Source organism: Mesoplodon bidens (assembly GCF_964165515.1).
Source record: "Mesoplodon bidens genome assembly, chromosome: 8".
Lineage (NCBI taxonomy): Eukaryota > Metazoa > Chordata > Mammalia > Artiodactyla > Ziphiidae > Mesoplodon > Mesoplodon bidens.
Genome location: NC_138165.1, coordinates 47,997,463 through 48,017,058, shown reverse-complemented (window position 1 = coordinate 48,017,058; position 19,596 = coordinate 47,997,463). Strand labels below are relative to the sequence as shown.

The 19,596-nt window shown below is 45.2% G+C and overlaps 1 protein-coding gene across 1 annotated transcript in view; it reads left to right on the top strand.

Moving 5' to 3' along the window:
- Positions 1-2,328: 2,328 nt before the first annotated feature.
- Positions 2,329-19,596, top strand: part of KIF5C (kinesin family member 5C) — a gene marked incomplete at its 5' end in the record, with an annotated part of 173,853 nt that continues 156,585 nt past the window's right edge. The window contains one exon of the mRNA XM_081241905.1: positions 2,329-2,454. Within this exon, the coding sequence (XP_081098031.1) occupies positions 2,329-2,454 (126 nt within the window). The remainder of the gene's footprint in view (positions 2,455-19,596) is intronic.

Sequence of the window (19,596 nt, the reverse complement as noted above, 5' to 3'; positions counted from 1 at the left end):
ACTGTCTTAAGGAAATTAAATACCTTGCCATGCGTCCTACATCTGTGCTGTTTATTATGTGCTAAATGCTAGAGACATAAAGATGAGGCAGATATCATTGCCTGTGGAATTGCAGTGACAGAGGTGGACACAGGAGATAATGAGACAACAAGGAGGACCACCTACTCTCTGTCAGTGTTTAGTGAGTCAGGGAAAGCTTCCTAAGGAGGGAGGGCTCACTTAGGGCTCCTTCCTAAGGAGGGAGGGCTGAGCTGAGTCTTAGAGGAAAAGATAGCACTGGAAAGGGAGAGTGGACATCTAATTGTTCTGCCAGCCCTGCAAAATGCTCTTCTTCTGGGACTGATGTCCCTCTTCTTTTGTGTAGCTTCCGACCGTGAGATTCCTGCAGGATCTCACAAAGTCCTTGACTCTGATCGAGTTGTCTAGTGGTAGACACCAACCGAAGCCCAGGCCAATCACAGACTTGCCCTAGGGGTTTTCAAACCAAATCTCTGAACAAACATCTATCCTTATCTAATGGTAGAAATTGAAGAATGAACGCAGGGGCTGTTGGCAGCTGGGTTTCTTGACATGTTGAAGGGATGATCTAGAGGGAGAGTAAGGCCAATAAAAAGAGAGAACAGGGACCAGTGGTAGAGAGAGAGCCTTGGTAGTCTGCCTGTTCCCTGGCTTGGTTTTTCATCATTCCTTTAATAAGCCAGATCAATCTGTCTTCTTCTTTTTTTCTGTTTGTTTATTTATTTTTTCTTTTTTAATTCATCTTTATTGGAGTATAGTTGCTTCACAACACTGTGTTAGCTTCTGTTGTACAACAGAGTGAATCAACCATATGCATACATATATCCCCACATCCCCTCCCTCTTGAATCTCCCTCCCACCCTCCCTCCTTTAACTCAGTGGCTCCAGGTGGATTTCTGTCACTTTCCATGGTAAGAGCCCTAATATACATACTTACTAATAGGCATGAATGCTTGACTCTGGGAGAGTAAATGCTTAAACAAAATACCAGAAGCAAGCAGAGCAAGAGGTGAATTTAAACGGAGGAAGCCGCAAGTAGTTTGGTGTTTGTCAGAGTGTAAACATCAAGACAAGAAGTGGCAAGAGATGAGGCTAATAAGTAGACAGAATCTGATCACGGGACCTGGATATATTTTGCAGAGTACTTTGGACTTGATCCTGTATATATTCTGTTCATTCTACAGGGTTATAAGTAGGCATTTGGCAGAGGTTCTGTAAACTGTACAATAATTAGTAGTAATTAAGAGGCTCTTAACCTGGGAGTCACAGACAGGCTTCAGCTGTCTCCAATCCCTCTCAAATAGCATGAAAAATCTGTGGGTGTGTACAGGTTTATTTGTCTTTGTTTTTGTTATGGAAGAGGTCCCTGACTTTCATCAGATATTAAAGGAGTCCCTGACCCAAAATATGTATGAACTGCTATCTATGTACAGGCATTTTCAGGAGTTACTGACTTCAAATATTCATGCAAATCTCATTGCCCCCCTCCCTCCGATTTCCTCACGACGCTTAAAAACTGTTGAGCACAGAGAATATGCTTCATAACTGTTTGGTTGGACATTGTCTTAAGAGGGGATTTTCCTTTGGGATCAGGAAACGATGTAAAGAGATGATATAGACCTGGTTATTTATAGAGATTTTAACCGGGAACACTGGATGTGACATCCATCCTGTATTGACTTGGGCAGCCAGCCAAGACCTGCAGGCTCTCGGAGGTGTCACCCGGGGCACCAACGTTGTCTCCGAAAGCCAACTCCAAGTATCCTTGTCCTTCCACCCGCAGGTGCAACGACTACAAGTCCCAGGACGCTTCGCTCTTGGAGCCTGGGCGAGGGCGGGGCGGATCTCCGCAGTGACGTCACCGTCCCGGGGCGGACCGAGGGAGGGCGGGGCGAAGGGGCGGGGTGGGGAGGCGCCGGAGCGCGCTGGTGCTGATGCAGGATGGCTGAGCTCGCAGGAGCCCGGGAGGTCTGAGCCGGGAGAGGCTTGCTCCCTGCGCATCGCCTCGTCCGCCCGCCGCGTGGTCCTGGGCAGGTGGGCCCGGGACGCAGCGCAGGGCCAGGGCAAGGCCAGGGAAGGCAGGTGTGCAGCCGGACGGGCCAAAGGTTGATAGACTGCCCACCTACCGGGTCTCGGAGCGGCCAGAGCTGCCCAGCCCGCCGAGTTCGCGATGACCTGCTGAGAAGCTTCGTCGGAGGCTGCGGGAGGCGGCCTCGTTGCGGGCGGTGCGGTTCTCGACCACCTCCCTAGTTGTGCGGAACCCCGTCCCCCCGCCCATCCCCGCGCCCCTTCCCTCTGCCGCCGGCAGAGATGGCGGATCCAGCCGAATGCAGCATCAAAGTGATGTGCAGGTTCCGGCCACTCAACGAAGCTGAGATCCTCCGCGGGGACAAATTCATCCCCAAATTTAAAGGCGATGAGACCGTGGTGATCGGGGTAAGTGGCTGGGAAGTCTGGCCTCCCCTGCTGCTTCGCGCCGCAGCCCTGACGCCCCAGATCAGGCAGAGATGCTCGGGCTACCCCTTCGGACATCCCCTCGGGGCTGCCCTCTAGGGTGGACTTGACGAGAAGTCCCCTCCCCCCCCCCGTAGTTCCCCCCTGGGCCGGTGGAGGGTCGACTGGGGACCATGGGGCGGGCCCCAGGCGGCGGGGGTCGGGGTGGGGGGCGAGGAAGGGTTCGGCGCCGCCATTGTTATTGGGGTGCGGGCCCGAGTGGGCCCATTGTTCCCCGCCCTGACCACACCGCGTGGGTAGTGTGTTCAGGTTACCCTCAAGACCACGTGTAACCCACAAATGATTCCAGGCATTGGTTCAATTTATCGAACACTTTGCCTCTTCTCACGAGCTTGGTGAAAGAAAAAAGGTACTGGAAAAATCCTAGCCTCGGCGCGGAGCTCCCACAGCTGTGCAGAATTGGCTCCCCGCGGCGTTCCTCCTTGCTCTGCACGCGGAAGGCGGGGGATGGGGGAATACTGGTGGCCTTGGTGTCTCCTGCTTCCTCTCAACCCAGGCTGCCCTGGCTTGGACCTCGGTTCTGACCCTTCCGCAACAGGGCGACCCCCACCTGGTGTCCGCAGACCCTCGGGTGTGCTTCACGCTGGGTGGAGAGAAGGCTGTGCGCCCACGTCTGTGGGGCTGGGGGTCCGGAGCGCAACCAAATAGCCTCTGTGCCCAAAGAAGTTACTTTGTGTGGCTGGGGTCCCCCTCCCTCTTGGTCTCCCTTCCCACGTTACCCCTCCCCCCTTCCCTCACCTCCGCAGGCTTGGCTCTATTTCTGCAGCGGGGCTGCTGGTGGGGGGAGGGAATACCACTGGGTTTTAGTTCTTAAAGGAATATGTCAAATAAAACAAGCCAGCCTCCCCCCGCTCCACCGCCCTTCCCCCTCCGCTGTCCCCAGCGTGTGTAGCTGATGGTGCCCTCTTTGTATGCGAGTCGCGTGGGGAGGGACCGAGTTAATGGGAGCCTCCCGATCCCTGCTGACACGTTCCTGGCAGCCTGCTCGAGGCTGCTGATGCAGCCTTGCCGGCCTCAGCATTGATTAAGTGATGTCATCCCGTTTACTGAGCATGCTCCGACTAACCCCCTCCCTCCTATTTCCCCCAGTGGCTGGTGTATTTAGGTCAAGTGATTGACAGGTGACAATTTACTTAGGGTCTCTGCCCGAGTCAGCCCGGCCTTTCTTAAGCACCAGAGGCCGATATTTGCCGGCCCAAGCAGTCCCAGCATCTTCGCCAAGGTTGTGCCGCAGTCCCTGGTAAGGGACCTGGGCACTGGCAGGTGCTGGCTGAACTGGAAGACAGGCGCTCTCCGCGCGAGGGAAACAGAGGCAAGGCTCTGGCCTCAGGGCTTCATCTTGAACCTCCCCTTAGGAAGGCAGCTCCTCTTGACGCCCTCTTCTCTCCTCCCAGTTTTCACAGCCATCAGAAAACCGTGACCTCCAAATGCTACGGGGATGGTCGTTCACCCTGAGAGCTGACCTAAGAGGGGTGTTCTGTCTGCTTAGTGTTAAATTGAAGAAAGGATGTATGCTACAGTTATTGATGAGGAGGAAGATTCTATACTTAATGGCAGACATGGGATAGTGACATATCTATGACCGGTACATGGGGCAGAGGTGTTGGGATACACCTCTAAGCTAGGGTCAGCCTGTAGTCTGATTTGCTATTTCCTGAGCCACGCTATGGTTTAGATAGAGTGGGAGTTACTGGGGACATCTAGTCCCTGCCTCTTGTCTTGTAACAATTTTTTAACAAGTAATTGTGTAGCCCTAGAACATGGTCTGATGGCCCTAGTTTTTCAGAGGTTTTAAAGAAAAGCTGATTGTAACAATTTTTTAACAAGTAATTGTGTAGCCCTAGAACATGGTCTGATGGCCCTAGTTTTTCAGAGGTTTTAAAGAAAAGCTGAAGTTGTTTATTCCCTTTTTCCTCCTTCTCCTTTTCCTTCCTCTTCCTCCTCTTCCTCCATCTTCTAAGGGTGATATACCAGGACTAATGAAGTGGAGTAATAAATCATCCCTTTGATCTGTGTGCAAGGCAGAGATCCTTAATCTTATTCCTCTTTCACTTTGACACTACTATGAGTATATATTTAATTCCTATCTACATATTCATGTTATTGAGTGAATAAAGTAAAAACAAAGTCACCATATAAAATAAGTATATTAAACAAAAGATTGTAGATGTGAATACACATGTAGCTCTTCAACTGTAAATTAACATTTTTGATATTCTTACTATAATCCTTTCTTTAAAATTTTTTATTTATCTTTGGCTGCATTGGGTCTTCGTTGCTGCACACAGGCTTTCTCTGGTTGTGGCGAGCGGGGACTACTCTTCGTTGTGGTGCGCGGGCTTCTCATTGTGGTGGCTTCTCTTGTTGCGGAGCACGGGCTCTAGCCACGCGGGCTTCAGTAGTTGTGGCGCACGGGCTTTGTTGCTCTGTGGCATGTGGGATCTTCCCGGACCAGGGTTCAAACCCTCGTTCCCTGCATTGGCAGGCGGATGCTTAACCACTGCGCCACCAGGGAAGTTCCTTACTATAATCCTTTAATACAGCAGAGAGTTTTCAGTTTTCTTTAAGATAAATTTTTCTTTGAAATAAAGCATTCATATAGAAAAGTGTTTTCATAAGTGTACAGCCTGATGATATATTTTTTTTTTTTATAAACACTCCCTCGTAACCACCTCTTAGACTAAGAAACAGACATTTTCAGGACTGCAGAATTCTCCCTAGTGTCCCTCCCAGTCACTGACTCCCTCTGCCTCAGGGTAACTACTATTCTGACTTCTAATGCCATAGATTAGTTTAATTTAGTTTTTTTTTTAAGCTTTATCTACATAAAACCATACAGTATGTTCACTTCTGTGTGAGTTCTTGCGCTCAACATTACTCTTGCCAAATTCATCCATGTTGCGGTGCGTAGCTGCAGTTTGTTCATCCTCATTGTTCTGTAGTATCTCATTATATGAATATACCACAATTTCTTTATCTAGTAACTGTTTGGTAGTAACTGTTTGGATAGTTTCCACTTCGGGGCTCTTACGGATGGAGCTGCTATAAACACTGATTTACACATCTTTCAGTGAGTGTGGTACAGACAGAAGACTGCCAGATGCTGAAGGGTGCTGGGACTTCTGTTGGCATGTGCTCGGACCCTTCCCATTCCTAGTTCATAATGTGTAACTAAAGGAAGGGACAGTTCTGGCAGCCTGTATCCCACTTTGTACACCAAGTAGAATGGCCCCCAAGTCAGTTCACTAGGAACCATCCCACATGGCTCAGTTGCAGGTGGAAACTGCCTCAGGTGGGCATTCCCTTCCTTGCTTGCAGGGACAGAGATTGTGGGGATGACCAAAGAAGCCCAGAGCCATCCAGAAATGTCACCTTCACTCCCAAGAGAGATGAGTGAAGAATGAATTTCTGTGCAGTTATCTGTGAGTCCAAATTCAGAATCCCAGACATTCTATTTGTTTTTGAAACTGGGGTGATTTTATTTCCTTTAAAGTCTTGTTCCTTTCTTATGGAGATGTATGCTAAGAGGGAGATTTTGCAGGTGGAGTTCCTAGATTTTTCTTTTTTAAGAAATGTCCTGTCTAGGACGGATTATCTCTACCATTCTTGCTTTTTTTTCCCCCCCCCGGATCCTGTGCAGAGCTTTCTTTCCCTGACTGCTCCAGCCACAGTCTCTTCCCACGATGAACTCTTGTAGCATTTATTTTGTATATGATCTCCTGATTTTTTTGCCTTAGATTATTATTAATTTTGGTCATATGTTTAATGACATTGTAAGGCATGTGTAGAGACAAGGCCCATCCATGTTTTGCTTCTTTGTACTTCCCAGGGCCTTGCCCATAGAAGGCACTTAATAAATATTTATTGATCTCTTTGTTGAGTCTAGAAATCTTAACTCTGATGTATTTAACTGATTTCATGGACTTTTAATTGACTGTAGGCTGTCGGGGGTAGTTAAAAAATAAGTTTAAAGAGATATGCTATTCCTTTGAGCAGGCCTGGTAAGAGAGCATATAATACACTTAAATGTTATAAGAAAATTGGGAAAGAACTGTATCCAGCTTTGTTAAAAATTAGGAGTGCTAATGACACTCATGGTGAGCTAGAAGTGGAGGGCAGGGCTAGGGACTCCACATTAATTCTTCAAAGAAAAATATTGGATTTACAGCATTTCTCAGAATACTCCTCCATTAGCTGCTAAAATTCCGCGTGAGTCAACCATTACTTTGAACTCTGTCTATTGGTTTTGATGCATCTGTATTGATGGAACTCTGTCTTAGAGAGTTCTCAGTGAGGTTCTTTGAAATGGACTTACACCCTTCAGTTTTGGGCTTTCCTCTTGTTTGCAATCCTGGGAAAGCAGGTGTTGTTAACCATGGGTGCTTTCCTTGGGGCAATGTAAGTTTTGACTTGTTTGAAAGCCAAAGCAAAATATTAGCTATAAACCCTGAGCTGGCCTTCAGGTGGAAAGTGGCCTCAGGCTGTAGGAGCTTAGATTAGTTCTGGACAGTGGATGGGCAGGGAAGGCAGGGGCCAGGACAGAGACCAAATTCCAAGCCTGAGTTATCTTTGTGGAGATTATGGGCTGAAGATGTGAAGAAATATGGCTAGAACTTTTCTTTTTGTCCATAGCAATGGTCTTTTAAAGCAAGAGTATTTTCTTTTAAAATTTATACAGAGTAAAGTCACTCTTTTTGGTGTATAGTTCTATTATAGCGGTGTGAAAAATACATAGAGTTGTGTAGCTATGCTGTATTAGTTTTCTGTTGCTGCTGTAACAAATTACAACAAATTTAAAGGCTTAAAATGATACAAGTTTATTATCACACAGCTTCCATAGGTCATGTGGACAAAGGATGTCGCCTGCCATTGATGGTGCACCCTGAGGGGAATTCAGGACATAGAAAAACAGAATACTGGCCCTAGATAGTTAAGATGCGTATCAAAGGAATGTTTTCCTTAGCCCAGACTCTTTCATCTTCCCATACATAGAAAAGCACCAAAATCATTAACTTGAGATGTCTATTGTGATTAGCAGTAATCTTTTGATGTTCCACTACACAGTTTTGTTTTGTTTTGTGCCCCCCCCCCCCCACCGTGCAAAAACTCCTCTATATCCCGACTCCACCCTTACTTCTTTGGAACAGTCCCTCAGAGCTATCTGAGAGGCTGTCATCCCGGGCTATAGTCCTCAGTAAATGCCCTAAATAAAACATGTTTCTCAGCTTTTAGACTGTGCTTTTCTTTTTTTTCAGTCAACAGTCAGAAGTCCATCAAGTCAGCTGGTTTCTCTGTTTAGAGTCTCACAAGGTCAAGACCAAGGTGTTGGCAGGGCCATGTTCTTTTCTGGAGGGTCTGGGAGGAAATTCATTTCTTTGCTCATTCAGGTTGTTGGCAGAATTCAGTTCCTTATGGTTTTGGACTGAGGTCCCCATCCCCTCGCTGGCTGTCAGCCTGGGCTGTTCTTAGCTTCTAGAGGCCACTCGCAGGTCCTGGCCACATGGCCCCCTTCCTCTACCTTAGGAGCCAGCAGTGGGTTGATTCCCTCTCATGCTTCCAATTTCTCCTGCCTCTTCTTCCATGGCTTGCCTCTCTCACTGACTCCTCTGCCTCCCTCTTTCACTTTTCAGGGCCCACTTGGTTACAGTGAGCCCAGTCAGATAATCTGGGATAATCTCCCTGATACAAGGGCAGCTGATTAGCAATCTTAATTACATCTGCAAAGTTCCTTTTATCCTGTAACTTTCACATATTCACAGATTCCAGGGATTAGTGTGGACATCCTTTGAGCCATTATTCTGTCTCTACATACCATACTCAAGATACAAAGCAAAAAAAAAAAGATACAAAGCAATTTCATCACTCCAAAAAAAAAAAGTCCTCATGCCCCCCCTCTGTAATCAAACCTTCTCCCCTCTCTTAACCCCTGGCAACCATTTATCTGTTCTTCCTCTGTATAATTTTTGCCTTTTCCAAATTGTATATATAAAAATGGAATCATAAATTTAAGTATCTTTTTGAGCTTGGGTCCTTTGAGGTTTAGGTTGTTGTTGCATGTATCAATAGTTCATTCCTTTTTATTGCTTAGTGGTATTCCTTTATACAAGTTTGTCACAGTTTGTTTATCCATTCACCTGTTGAAGGACATTTGTGTTGTTTCCAATCTGGCATGATTATGAAAAAAGCTGTTATAAACCTTTGAATATAGGTTCTTGTGTGAGTATAAATTTTTTATTTCTCTTGGGTAAACACCCAGGAGTGGGATTACTACAATAGATCATATTGTAACTATATGTTTAACTCTAAGAAATTGCCAGTTTTCTGAAGTGGTTGTACCATTTTGTGTTCCCACCTAAAAGCGGTAACATTTTAGGCCCCCCAGACTTTTAAAGAATGTATTCAGTCACTGTGTCTAGTGAATACTAACAGTAGTGTTCAGTAGTGTCAAGATATATCAGTCCTTCATTCTCTTGTGCCCTAAATTCAGAGACGTTTACATGAGATGTTACATGTTTAGATGACTTAGTGGTTTCCTGTAAACCTACCCTCTGAAACCGTGGAATGAGTGAACACAGGAGAGTAGCTATAATCTGGCATGTGTCACTGGAGGCCACTCATGTTGGTGGTGAGCACACAGTCGATACTATGTAAAAGACTGGGGTTGGTAGAGGCAGCGGGGAGAGTCAGAACGGAGTGTGGATTTACTAGCTCTCTGTGGGGCCTTTTTCAAGTTGCTTAGCTTTCCTGGGCCTCAGTTCGGTCAGATTTAAGGTGGAGATAATTACTTATCTCACAGGGTCGTTGGGATGAAATGAAGTGGTCAAAACAGGGTCTAGCACAGAGAAAATGCTCAATAAATGCTAATTATCTCCCACGTTTCCTATTCCCCTTTTAATTTTCCTCATTTTCAGAATTAGTCTTGCCCCCCAAAATTACTGCCCTTAACTCTGGCTAGCCCCTGAAAGCCCTTCTTGCATCCTTATTTCCTAGGGACCGGTTCACCCCATTCTCCTGCTTGGAATAGCCACTCCTTTCCTCTTACCTGTGGAATTCCTAACCATTGGAAGGCAGAGCTCAGGTTCCATTTACTCATAGACTATATCAGCTGTTCCTATTTTCTGCAATGATCACACATAGGTGTGTGCACGCGCACGCGCACGCGCACGCGCGTGTATATCCTCCTCATGTAAATTGCAAGCTTCTGAGAAGCAGGAGCTGTTTTTTTACGTCTTTGTCCCCTTTTCTGTCATTTTCTTGTTGCTTAGTAAGTGTATCTTGATTGACAGTTCTGTCTTCCCCTGTTCCCTGCCTGGAATCAAGTCTCCCTAAATGCCAGTTTCTGCATTTCCTTAAATAACTTGGGCATCACTGGGGATTTCCCTCTGCTTCCACCTGTGCTTGTCTGGCCTAACTCCCCTGTTTAATGACAGTGTTGTGCATCCTTGGCTTTTCTCCTCCCTTCAGAATAGGAAACCTCCCCCACCTTTGGGTTCTCTTTAGTACCGGCCTCAGGTTTCTCACCCGTGTCTACTTGTTACACAAGAAAAAACAAAACTACATCCTCCCTAATGGTTTCTCTTGAGTTGAAAAAAAAAGCTCCCTGACAGATCCAGTTTCACCTGATTTCTCTCAGGTTTTCCATAGAGTCCTATTTTTGTGGCTGAGAAAGCTCCTCCCTTAACCCATTTGCTGCACATCAACCAAGTTCCTTTTAGTAGGAAGAGAGATGTTGAGTCTGTGGTTATTTGCAAATATTGCAGAGCTTGGGAGAAAATAGAGTTTTAGATTCATCTTACTATCCCCAGCACCAAACTTGGACGTGAGGCAGACAGCCCAGGACCATCATTTCCCAGCTCTGCAACTTCTTAGCTTTAAGAACTTGGACAAATTGCTACACCACGCTGTTTCAGTTTCCTGGCCTGTGAAATGGGGATAATAACACTCTCCACCTTGTGACAGTCACATGAGCTAATGTGTGTAGATTGCCAAGTACAGTGCCTGGTTCAGAAAATGTACACTGTTATAAGACCCACGATGGTTATTTCTCAGCACACTTGTCAGACTGACTAATCTGGGGAAAGCCCTAGAACCTTCACAGGTGCCCTGGTACCTTCAGGCTGTGTTAAAGAAAAAATTATTCTCACACTTGTAAAGATAGTAGGGAGGACTATTGTAGTAGGGGGTCGATAGTACTGCAGTAGGGAAGAGAAATCAGGCTCAATTTCAAGTACAAGTGGAGCAGGTTGGTGGGGGGTTAGGTGGATGGATAGTCACTAAGAGGGGACATGAAAGGTAAGGGGGATTCTTGCTGAACTGATCTAATAGGATTCTTGCTGCAGGCAGGCCAGATATCAACGTTTTAAGATACAAGTATTGCAGTATCGAGGGTGATTAGATATTGACAGTGGGGGGGAGGATTCTCTCTAAACTGCCTTAGCAGGAGTCTTGCTCAAATTGGACTCTGCAGGGACAGACATGGAAGTCCAAGGTCAAGGCCCAGTTGAGAAGAGGGCTCAGAGGAGCCTGACTAAAGTTTGATCAAGGAGAGAGTCTTGGGACTTCCCTGGTGGTCCAGCGGTTAAGACTCCACGCTTCCACTGCAGGGTTCAGTCCCTGGTTGGGGAACTAAGATCCTGCATGCCACGTGGCACGGCCAGAAAAAAAAGGGAGAGAGTCTTGCTCATTTGGAACCCAGATGCTTCAGTGGGGGCATTTGAGACCTCCATCCCCCGGGCCTACCTACCTTCCTAACCTCACCCCCGACCCCATGTTACATCTGGGCTTCTGTTCCCCTAAAATATTAGGCTTCTCAGTGTCTTCCCTTCGCTGCCACAGCTGCCCACATCCCACATGCCTGGGATGACCGCCCTCAAAGTGTACCTGCATGGCAACATCCACTTGCCTTTAGAATCTCATCCCATGGTGCCTTTTCTGAACGCTTTTTTGACCAGCTCCTCTCCCCCTCCACCCCGCCACCCTGGCCAGGTTAGATGCTTCTTCCCTGCACCCCTTGTACCACGCAGGACTCCTGTCAGACTTCCCCCACTACTGCATTTCATTTATTTGGGTATAAGTGTCCTTTCCCCCAATTAGACTAAACCCCTTGGAGGGCAGGAAGTGTGTGCCATTCGTTTCCATCTGCAAGTTCTGGACTAGTAGCTGGAATAGAGTAGTTTGCTCAGTACAAGATGTCTTTTGAAAGAAGTGAAAGAATGCTGACCCGCCTAGGCTGTCAGATGTCCGAGCCTGGGGTTATTTGTTTGGATTTTTACCTTTGACCTCTGTCTAGCTCTGGTAACTTATTTCCTGCTTTGGATATCTTCATGGTTTTGTTGTTGTTTTCTTAAAAGAAATAGCTTTTTCAGGCGTCCTGATATATGCTCACTGAAAAAACCTCAGACCATGCAGAAAAACATGAAGGAGAAGGTAAAAATCACTTTTAATTTTATGAACCAGAAAACATCATTGTTAACATCTTATTGTTTATTCCAGCTCTTTCCTATTCTATAGGAAACATACTTTGTTTTAAAATGAAGATATGACTTTATAAATCTGTTTTGAAACCCAGCATTTTACTTAACGGTATACCTCAGACATCAGCATTTTTTTTTTTTTTTTTCCAAAGGAAAGAACCTTTATTGTTTTGTTTTTTGTGGTACGTGGGCCTCTCACTGTTGTGGCCTCTCCCGTTGCGGAGCACAGGCTCCGGACACGCAGGCCCAGCGGCCATGGCTCATGGGCCCAGCCACACCATGGCATGTGGGATCTTCCCAGACTGGGGCATGAACCTGTGTCCCCTGCATTGGCAGGCGGACTCTCAACCACTGTGCCACCAGGGAAGCCCAGACATCAGCATTTTTAAAGGTTGTATATAATTCCATATGTGTCTAATCAGTACTTTAACCATTTTCTACAATGGACATTTGTTTTTTTTTCTGTTTTATTTTTCAGTTATAAACAAAGGTGTGATAAACATCAGTGTATGCATCTCTTTGTGCTCTTGCCCAATTTTTTGTTAGAATACGTTCTTAGAATTGGGATTGCTGGGTAAAAGGATATAGATGACTTTAAGGTATCCACAGTTTTTGAGGGGGAGCAATTTAGAGATGGTGAATTGCCTTCTGTTTTATATTCTCACTTCTTTGCCTCATGGCAAACTCCATGGGGTTGGTGCCAATTTGTCTCATAAGACATCCTTTCATATCTCAGCTAAATTAAATTCTTACCAAGAGCGTGTGCTTCATCATGCACTGTTAACCCATAGATCCAGAACATGGCAATGTCTTCAGATTTTTAATGTAAACCATAGGATTTTGTAGGCTGTCTCTTGTCAGTTTCAATATCCTAAAGGATGTTGTTTCTTGGAGGTGATCAAAAGCTAAATCTGTCTCTTGAGACAGCGAGAGATAGAGGTCAAGATTGTAGTCTTAAAGAAAACTAGGATGGATGTGTCCTTTCTTCTTGGAGCTAACAGTGAATGGCCTGTGATATCTTCCAGGCAATGGTAAGTTGAGAAGGGATATAATAGCCCTCCCAAAAAAGCCCTAGAAAGAGCTTTTTTTTTTTTTTTTCCTTTTCCTTTGATTACTAGGTACTCTTAAAAAAAACTTATATAAAATTTCAAGCATACACCAAAGTGGAAAGAATATCAAAATATACCCCCATGAATCTGTCAACCAGTTTTAGCTATCATCAACAAATGGGCTAATCTTATTTTTTCTATACACCCCTAACCTTATCTCCCCAAATCACTCAATTATTTTAAAGTGAAATCTCATGTCTCACATTACTCTATCCCTAAACTTTAACAGATATCTCTACAAGATCAGGACTCTTAAAACCACAATAACATTATCACAGCTAACATGTGCACAATTCCTTACTGTCAAATACCCAGACAAATTCCTCCCATTGCCTTATAAGTTTCTTCTACAGTTGGTTTGCTCAAATCAGAATACTGGGTACTATTGATTACAAGTGTGGAGGAAAAGAAATGCTCATACGTACCAACCTTGAAACAAGAGGGAGGGAGGCTTTTGCTATAGAGTCACGTGTGGCAGTAGAAACACACACAGAGCGATCAGGGCTAATCGAGATTTCCAGCGCATCTCCCTTAACAGTAGTTATGTCCTAGTTATCCTTTTTAATAAACCAATGCCAGCATTGCAGTATCACCCACAAAAGCTCTTTAAAGAGCTACATGCTTTATAGCTTCCCTCACCGCTGCATCTCCCCTTGCTTTAGTTGGCTTGCATGAACGTCAGCAAAGCAGGACATGTCACTCATTTGTCTTCTAAGCTCAGTACCCACCCTTATAAAATCGGTACCAACTACATTTAGAGCAGTTCTTTTAGGTGTGTCTTGGTGTGTTAGTATTTATTATCTTTTCAGTCAGTGCATACTCATCCTTGGTGTGAATTGAATACTGGAAAACAAATCCACAGAGCTGAAGGGAAAACATGCAGGTGAGAAGGTGAGAAGAGAATTCAGTGCAACACAATACTTTAAGGAAAAAGGTTTGTAGTTCTCTTTTTATGCATTTTCTCATAAAAAAAAAAAAGAAACTTTGGAAGGGAGTTGAGGTTAGAAAAAAAGTGCAAATAAAAACCAAATCCCACATGATTGATGCTTTAACTTCTTTGACTGCAGAGTATGGTCGTGAGAGCTGCTGGTCAGTAATGTTATCTTAGGAGCATTTTGTTTGAAGAGCTTGGTCATACAATTCCGGGCTAGCAAATCTCAGGGACTCTTCCCAGGCTCTCTCACAGAGCCGTCTCCCCACTCCCAGGTCTCATTTGTTCTCAAGGGGAAATGAAGAACAGCCTGCTTCAGTTCTCCGAGGAGGTTATATCATAGTTTCCTACTGAATGAATGGTCGGGTACCTCACTCCACAGAGATTACTGATGTTCATCTGGGAACCTGGCTAGACAACAGCTCCGTCTGACATCAGAAACTTGGGGTAGCCTTGGGAGAACGGACTTCTGCTCCTCTTTCATGGCACCTCTTGCTCCATAGAGAGGAACAAATGCCAATCTGATTGGTCAGTGTCCAAACCTCTATTGGTCCTGGTTACTGGTGGGCAGGATCCCTTGGGAGGCGGTCAGTTCCTTCCTCTATCTGGCCTCTGTGGTAAGCTGACCCCTGCAGGGTCTGGCTTCCTGGGCTGGCTCCCGGGGGCTGGCTGTTTTTCCATCTCAGCATCATCCACTGCTGAGTGGATAAGTTCATCTGGGCCCACAGATGCGGGCCCCTATGGGCTGGTCTTAAGGTTCAGAACAGGCTGGGCTGTAGGACGGTGGGGTGGTGAGGTGAAGAAAACAGGAAGACCACACAAGCCTCCTTGCCCAAGCCTTGGCCAATTTTGATATTGGGATAATGGGTGCTAGTGCCCTACCCAGGTGGTGCTTGGACACCTGCTGTATCCCTGTTCCTGTGTAGAGCAAACTCACCTGCCCTGGGGGGAGAAGGGGGCTGACTGTTAGGGGAGGCTTCTGGCATTCCAGGGCCCCTGGTACTAATGTCATCACGATAGCATCGAAACTGTCTTCAAACTACTAATAGTTTGTTTATCTAATATTTGTGAAAGTAGACTTTAGAAGAGAAGTGTTTAGCTCTTCAGTAATAATTACTACACAACACAGCCTACTAATTATCTGCTCAAACAAGTGGGAAAAAAAAACCCCACCTGAAGTACTGTATCCTAGAGTAACACTTGCTTGCTCATGTGTGTTGTTAAATTTTCCTTAATGAATATGCCTCTTGGAAAAGACTGGCTTGAGGATTTTTTTTGAAGTATAGTTGATTTACAATGTTGTGTTAATTTCTGCTGTACAGCAAAGTGATTCAGTTATACATATATAGACATTCTTTTTTATATTCTTTTCCATATGGTTTATCACAGGATATTGAATATAGTTCCCTGTGGAGGATGTATTTTAAACAATATTTTCTGATCTAGACATTTATCTAAACAAGTTTGTAAAGGGGAAAATATACACCTATCTAATACTCACTTCCTTCGTTCTATTAAAAACAAATATAAAGAGGTAACATATAGGTTAATGTAAAACTTTAAATGAGTTCTTTATTACTGTGAAAAATGTTTCCCTTTATAAAGAGGTGTTTTTCTGCACTGTGGACTTTTTGGAGCTTCACTGTAATACTATGCTGTCCAAAATGGTAGCCACCAGCCTCATGTGACTATTAAGCACTTGCAGTGTGATTGTCCAAATTGGGGTGTTCAGGAGGCGTAAAATGTAAACTGGCTTTCAAAGGCTCTGTACCAAAAAAAAAAAAAAAAGGAATGTAAAAATATTAATTTATTCATTAATTCTTTTGGTATTCATTACATGTTGAAATGATAACATTTTGGATGTATCGGGTTAAATAACATTGATGAAATAAATTCCCCCCTTTTCTTTTCACTTTTTAAAATGTGACTACTAGAAAATTTAAAGTTACATGTGTGGCTTGCATTTTTGTCTGACATTATGTATATACATACATATATATATATATATCTTTTTTTTTTTCTTCTTATTCTTTGGTGGTGGCATGTGGGACCTTAGTTCCCTGAGGAGGGATCGAACCCCGCCCCCTGCATTGGAAGCGAGGAGTCTTAACCACTGGACCGCCAGGGAAGTCCTGGCATTATATTTCTATTGGCAATATATTTCTGTATGACAGTGCTGCTCTAACATTTAGATGCTAGCATTCTGATTGTTTTTGCATTTATTAATTTTGGTTCCAGTTTGGCATATTGAGGGCTTATTGTATGCTAAGGTCAGTGCTAAGCACTGTGGACTTCCTGTGATAAGTAAGACAAGATCCCTGCCATCAATAACCGTGTATATAATTAATTCAATGGGCGGAAGCAAGTGAAAAAAAAAGTAGTGTGATATGAGTGTCCGAAGAGAAGAGGAAGCACAACCTTGATGGAGTTAAAAAGAGAGAGAAAGCACATCCAGTGGTGTCCTGGGAAACCTCAGGCAGGGGGACCGTTTGATCCTTACCTCGAAGCTGGGGTAGGAATCTGCTCTGCAAATGTAAAATTTGCTTCTTTATCCTCAGTTACTTTGCAGTTCTGCGTAGCCGCTTTAGAGATTTCTGTTTTAAATATGGTTGAGAAAAAGACCTGAGAATGGATGTGTGCTGTAGCTGGGCGTCACTCTCCTCTCGCTCTCCTCCACCCCGCCCCGCCCCCCCCACCCCGCCCCCGCCAGACTGTGCTCCCCCCGCATCCTGTAATTAAGTACCAGCCATTTGCAGCGGGTTTGTGATGCAGATTGTGATGCCTTTGCGTGGGTGACATTGAGAACACCAAAAGGTGACAGGGAGCCTCGTCTTGGAAAAACTGCACGATGCCGTCCTGCCGCCAGGCTCCAGCCGCAGCCTCCCTGGGGGCGGGACTCCAGCCCGCGGGCCTCGCCCTACCCCCCGCTGGGTGCTGGGTCGACCTCCCCAGCCGGCGGATTTTAATTTCCTGGCAAGGAGCGCCAGGGTGATGGCAAATTTGCTGCTTACCGTGTCTCCATTCTGTCGCTAATGCTGGGAATGATGAGACCTCTTGTCCTGAAAATACATTCCCCTTTAGCGCAGGCACCTTCTAATGAGGTCCCTCCCCGCAGCGGAACAAAAGCTCCCATTACGAGGACGTCAGGGGGAGGCCGCGCTGCTGTGGGAAACCTAGGCAACGCCGCCTTTGTCGCTCACAGGTGCCTCTTCTTTGTCCTAGCATCTGGGGGAGAGGTCACCTTGCAGGTGAAGGCCACACAGCTTTCTGGAGAAGGAGCTGGAAACTTTTCCACCCGTACTTATGTCCCTGTTTGTCTGGGTTGGCACAGAATTGATTTTTCCTCCTTTGTAAATGGCAGAAAGGCTCATTCACATGATGGTAACATGAAAGAACAGCAACGGCAAAATCAGCCATAAACTTACCACCGTACATCATCCATATTAATTATTTTGTATCCTCCTTTTTCCTCTCTTGGTTGACACTTAACATTTTGGAAAATAAATGTATACCATAGATATACAATTCTGCCTTTTTTGAAAAAGCCAAATCCTGCTCCATAAATGGTTTTCCATGTTGTATAATATCTTCATGGTTATAATTTTCAGTGATGACTGAAGTGTGCGTCAGCTGATAGATCAGTTTGCTCATTTGGATCTCGTCTCCCCTTGCTGTGGGTGATGCTTTAGTGATCATATGCATGCACAGAGCTGTTTTCTTTTGCTGAGTTATTTCTAGACGATACATTCTCCAGAAGTTGATTTACTGGACCCAATGCTGTGAATATTTAAATTGACCCTATTCAGTATTATCCTGTTGCTTTCTATAGGGATCTACCCATCCCTATGGCCTCTGTGGATATATGAGTATCCCATTTGGCAGGGAATTAACTTTTAAGGTAAAGGAGATAATCATTTGAGAGGGTAATTTATAGAGCAGTGGTCTGGGATTCATGTGTCTTGGGTTTTGTTCCAGGCATTTCCTCTGATTTTATATGAATTTTAAACTAAAAGTATAACTATTCAGTGATCTGTTTTACTTTGGAGTGTTGTTGTCATCGGGCACTTCTGGGGTCAGGCTGGTGAATGGGGAGCCTCCTGGGCTTTAAAGACGAAGGAAGGACTTGGAAGTGTTGGTCCACCTCCCAACATTCGTCAGAGGAATTGCTCGGAGGTGGTGATCTACACTTATGTTTAACTCAAGGCACTTCTCACATGCTTACAGATATAATTATTCATGCTATGGCATTGGATGGACTTCAGGCCTTCTGTAACCTAACAGCAGCTCACGTAGGGATACATCTTGCTGGATGACCTGGGGCATCTTGTAGGAGTCCATCCTTCCAGGAGGTATGGTGGCACCATGCAAAAGGCATGACTTCATGCTTTAGTGGCTCTATACATCCAGGCACCAGCATTCTCTTTAGTTCTGGGGTAGCCCACCAACCAGGCTTATCGTCCTGTGGGCGTCACTGGCAAACCCAGCGCTGGGACACGAGAACCCAGGTAAGGTAAACAAAAAGAAAAGCAAGATGAAGAGGAACTCGGGCCAGGCTGAAAATGAGAGGAAAAGAGTGCTGTGGACCCCCTTACTGGGTGTCTCTGTTCTCTGATCTTACTAGAGAAGACAGGACACATTTCTTTTCTTACAAAATTGCCTTTGAATACAAAGTATTGCTCTCTATTGAATAGGTTTAGTCACTTTTTAAAAAAGTTATTTATTTATTTATTGGCTGTGTTGGGTCTTCCTTGCTGCGCGGGGGCTACTCTTCATTGCAGTACATGGGCTTCTCATTGCGGTGGCTTCTCTTGTTGCATAGCACGGGCTCTAGGCGCACGGGCTTCAGTAGTTGTGGCTCACAGGCTCAGTAGTTGTGGCGCACGGGCTTCGTTGCTCCGTGGCACGTGGGATCTTCCCGGACCAGGGATGGAACCCATGTCCCCTGCATTGGCAGGCAGATTCTTAACCACTGCGCCACCAGGGAAGCCCAGGTTTAGTCACTTTTTTGGGGTGCCTTGATTATCGTGTCAAATACCACTTATTTAAGAAACTATTTCATGTGTGAAAATTTTACCTATTACTCTGATTAAATTTTAGGTTTTATAAAAGTGATAAGTTAAGGCATACTCCTGGTATAAAGCTCAAAGAACACAGAAGGAGATAAAGAGAAAAGGAAGGATGAGGTAAGAATTTTTACAGGGGAGGAAAGGTATTCAGTGTGATCACTGTGTGTTCAAGGACTGGAGGAAGCCTGCAAGCCACATTCAAGAGGCCTGAGGAGGACAGAGGAGCAGCAAGGTGGTCAGATTAGAATAAAGAGGAAGGAATGAGATGTAGAGGGTCCTGAAAGGGGGCTAGAGGAATTGAAACTTGGTTTGGTTGACTGGTAACTCTTCTCTAGCCTGTAGCTGGCTCAGAAATACACCCACAAAACATTTCTCCTTAAATCATGTATCCCTTGGCCTCAAACAACCTTTTCAGGTTCCCATGAAGCCAGGTACTGTTGGAGTTTGCTCTTCACAGCTTTATGCCTGGTGGTACAATGCAAAAC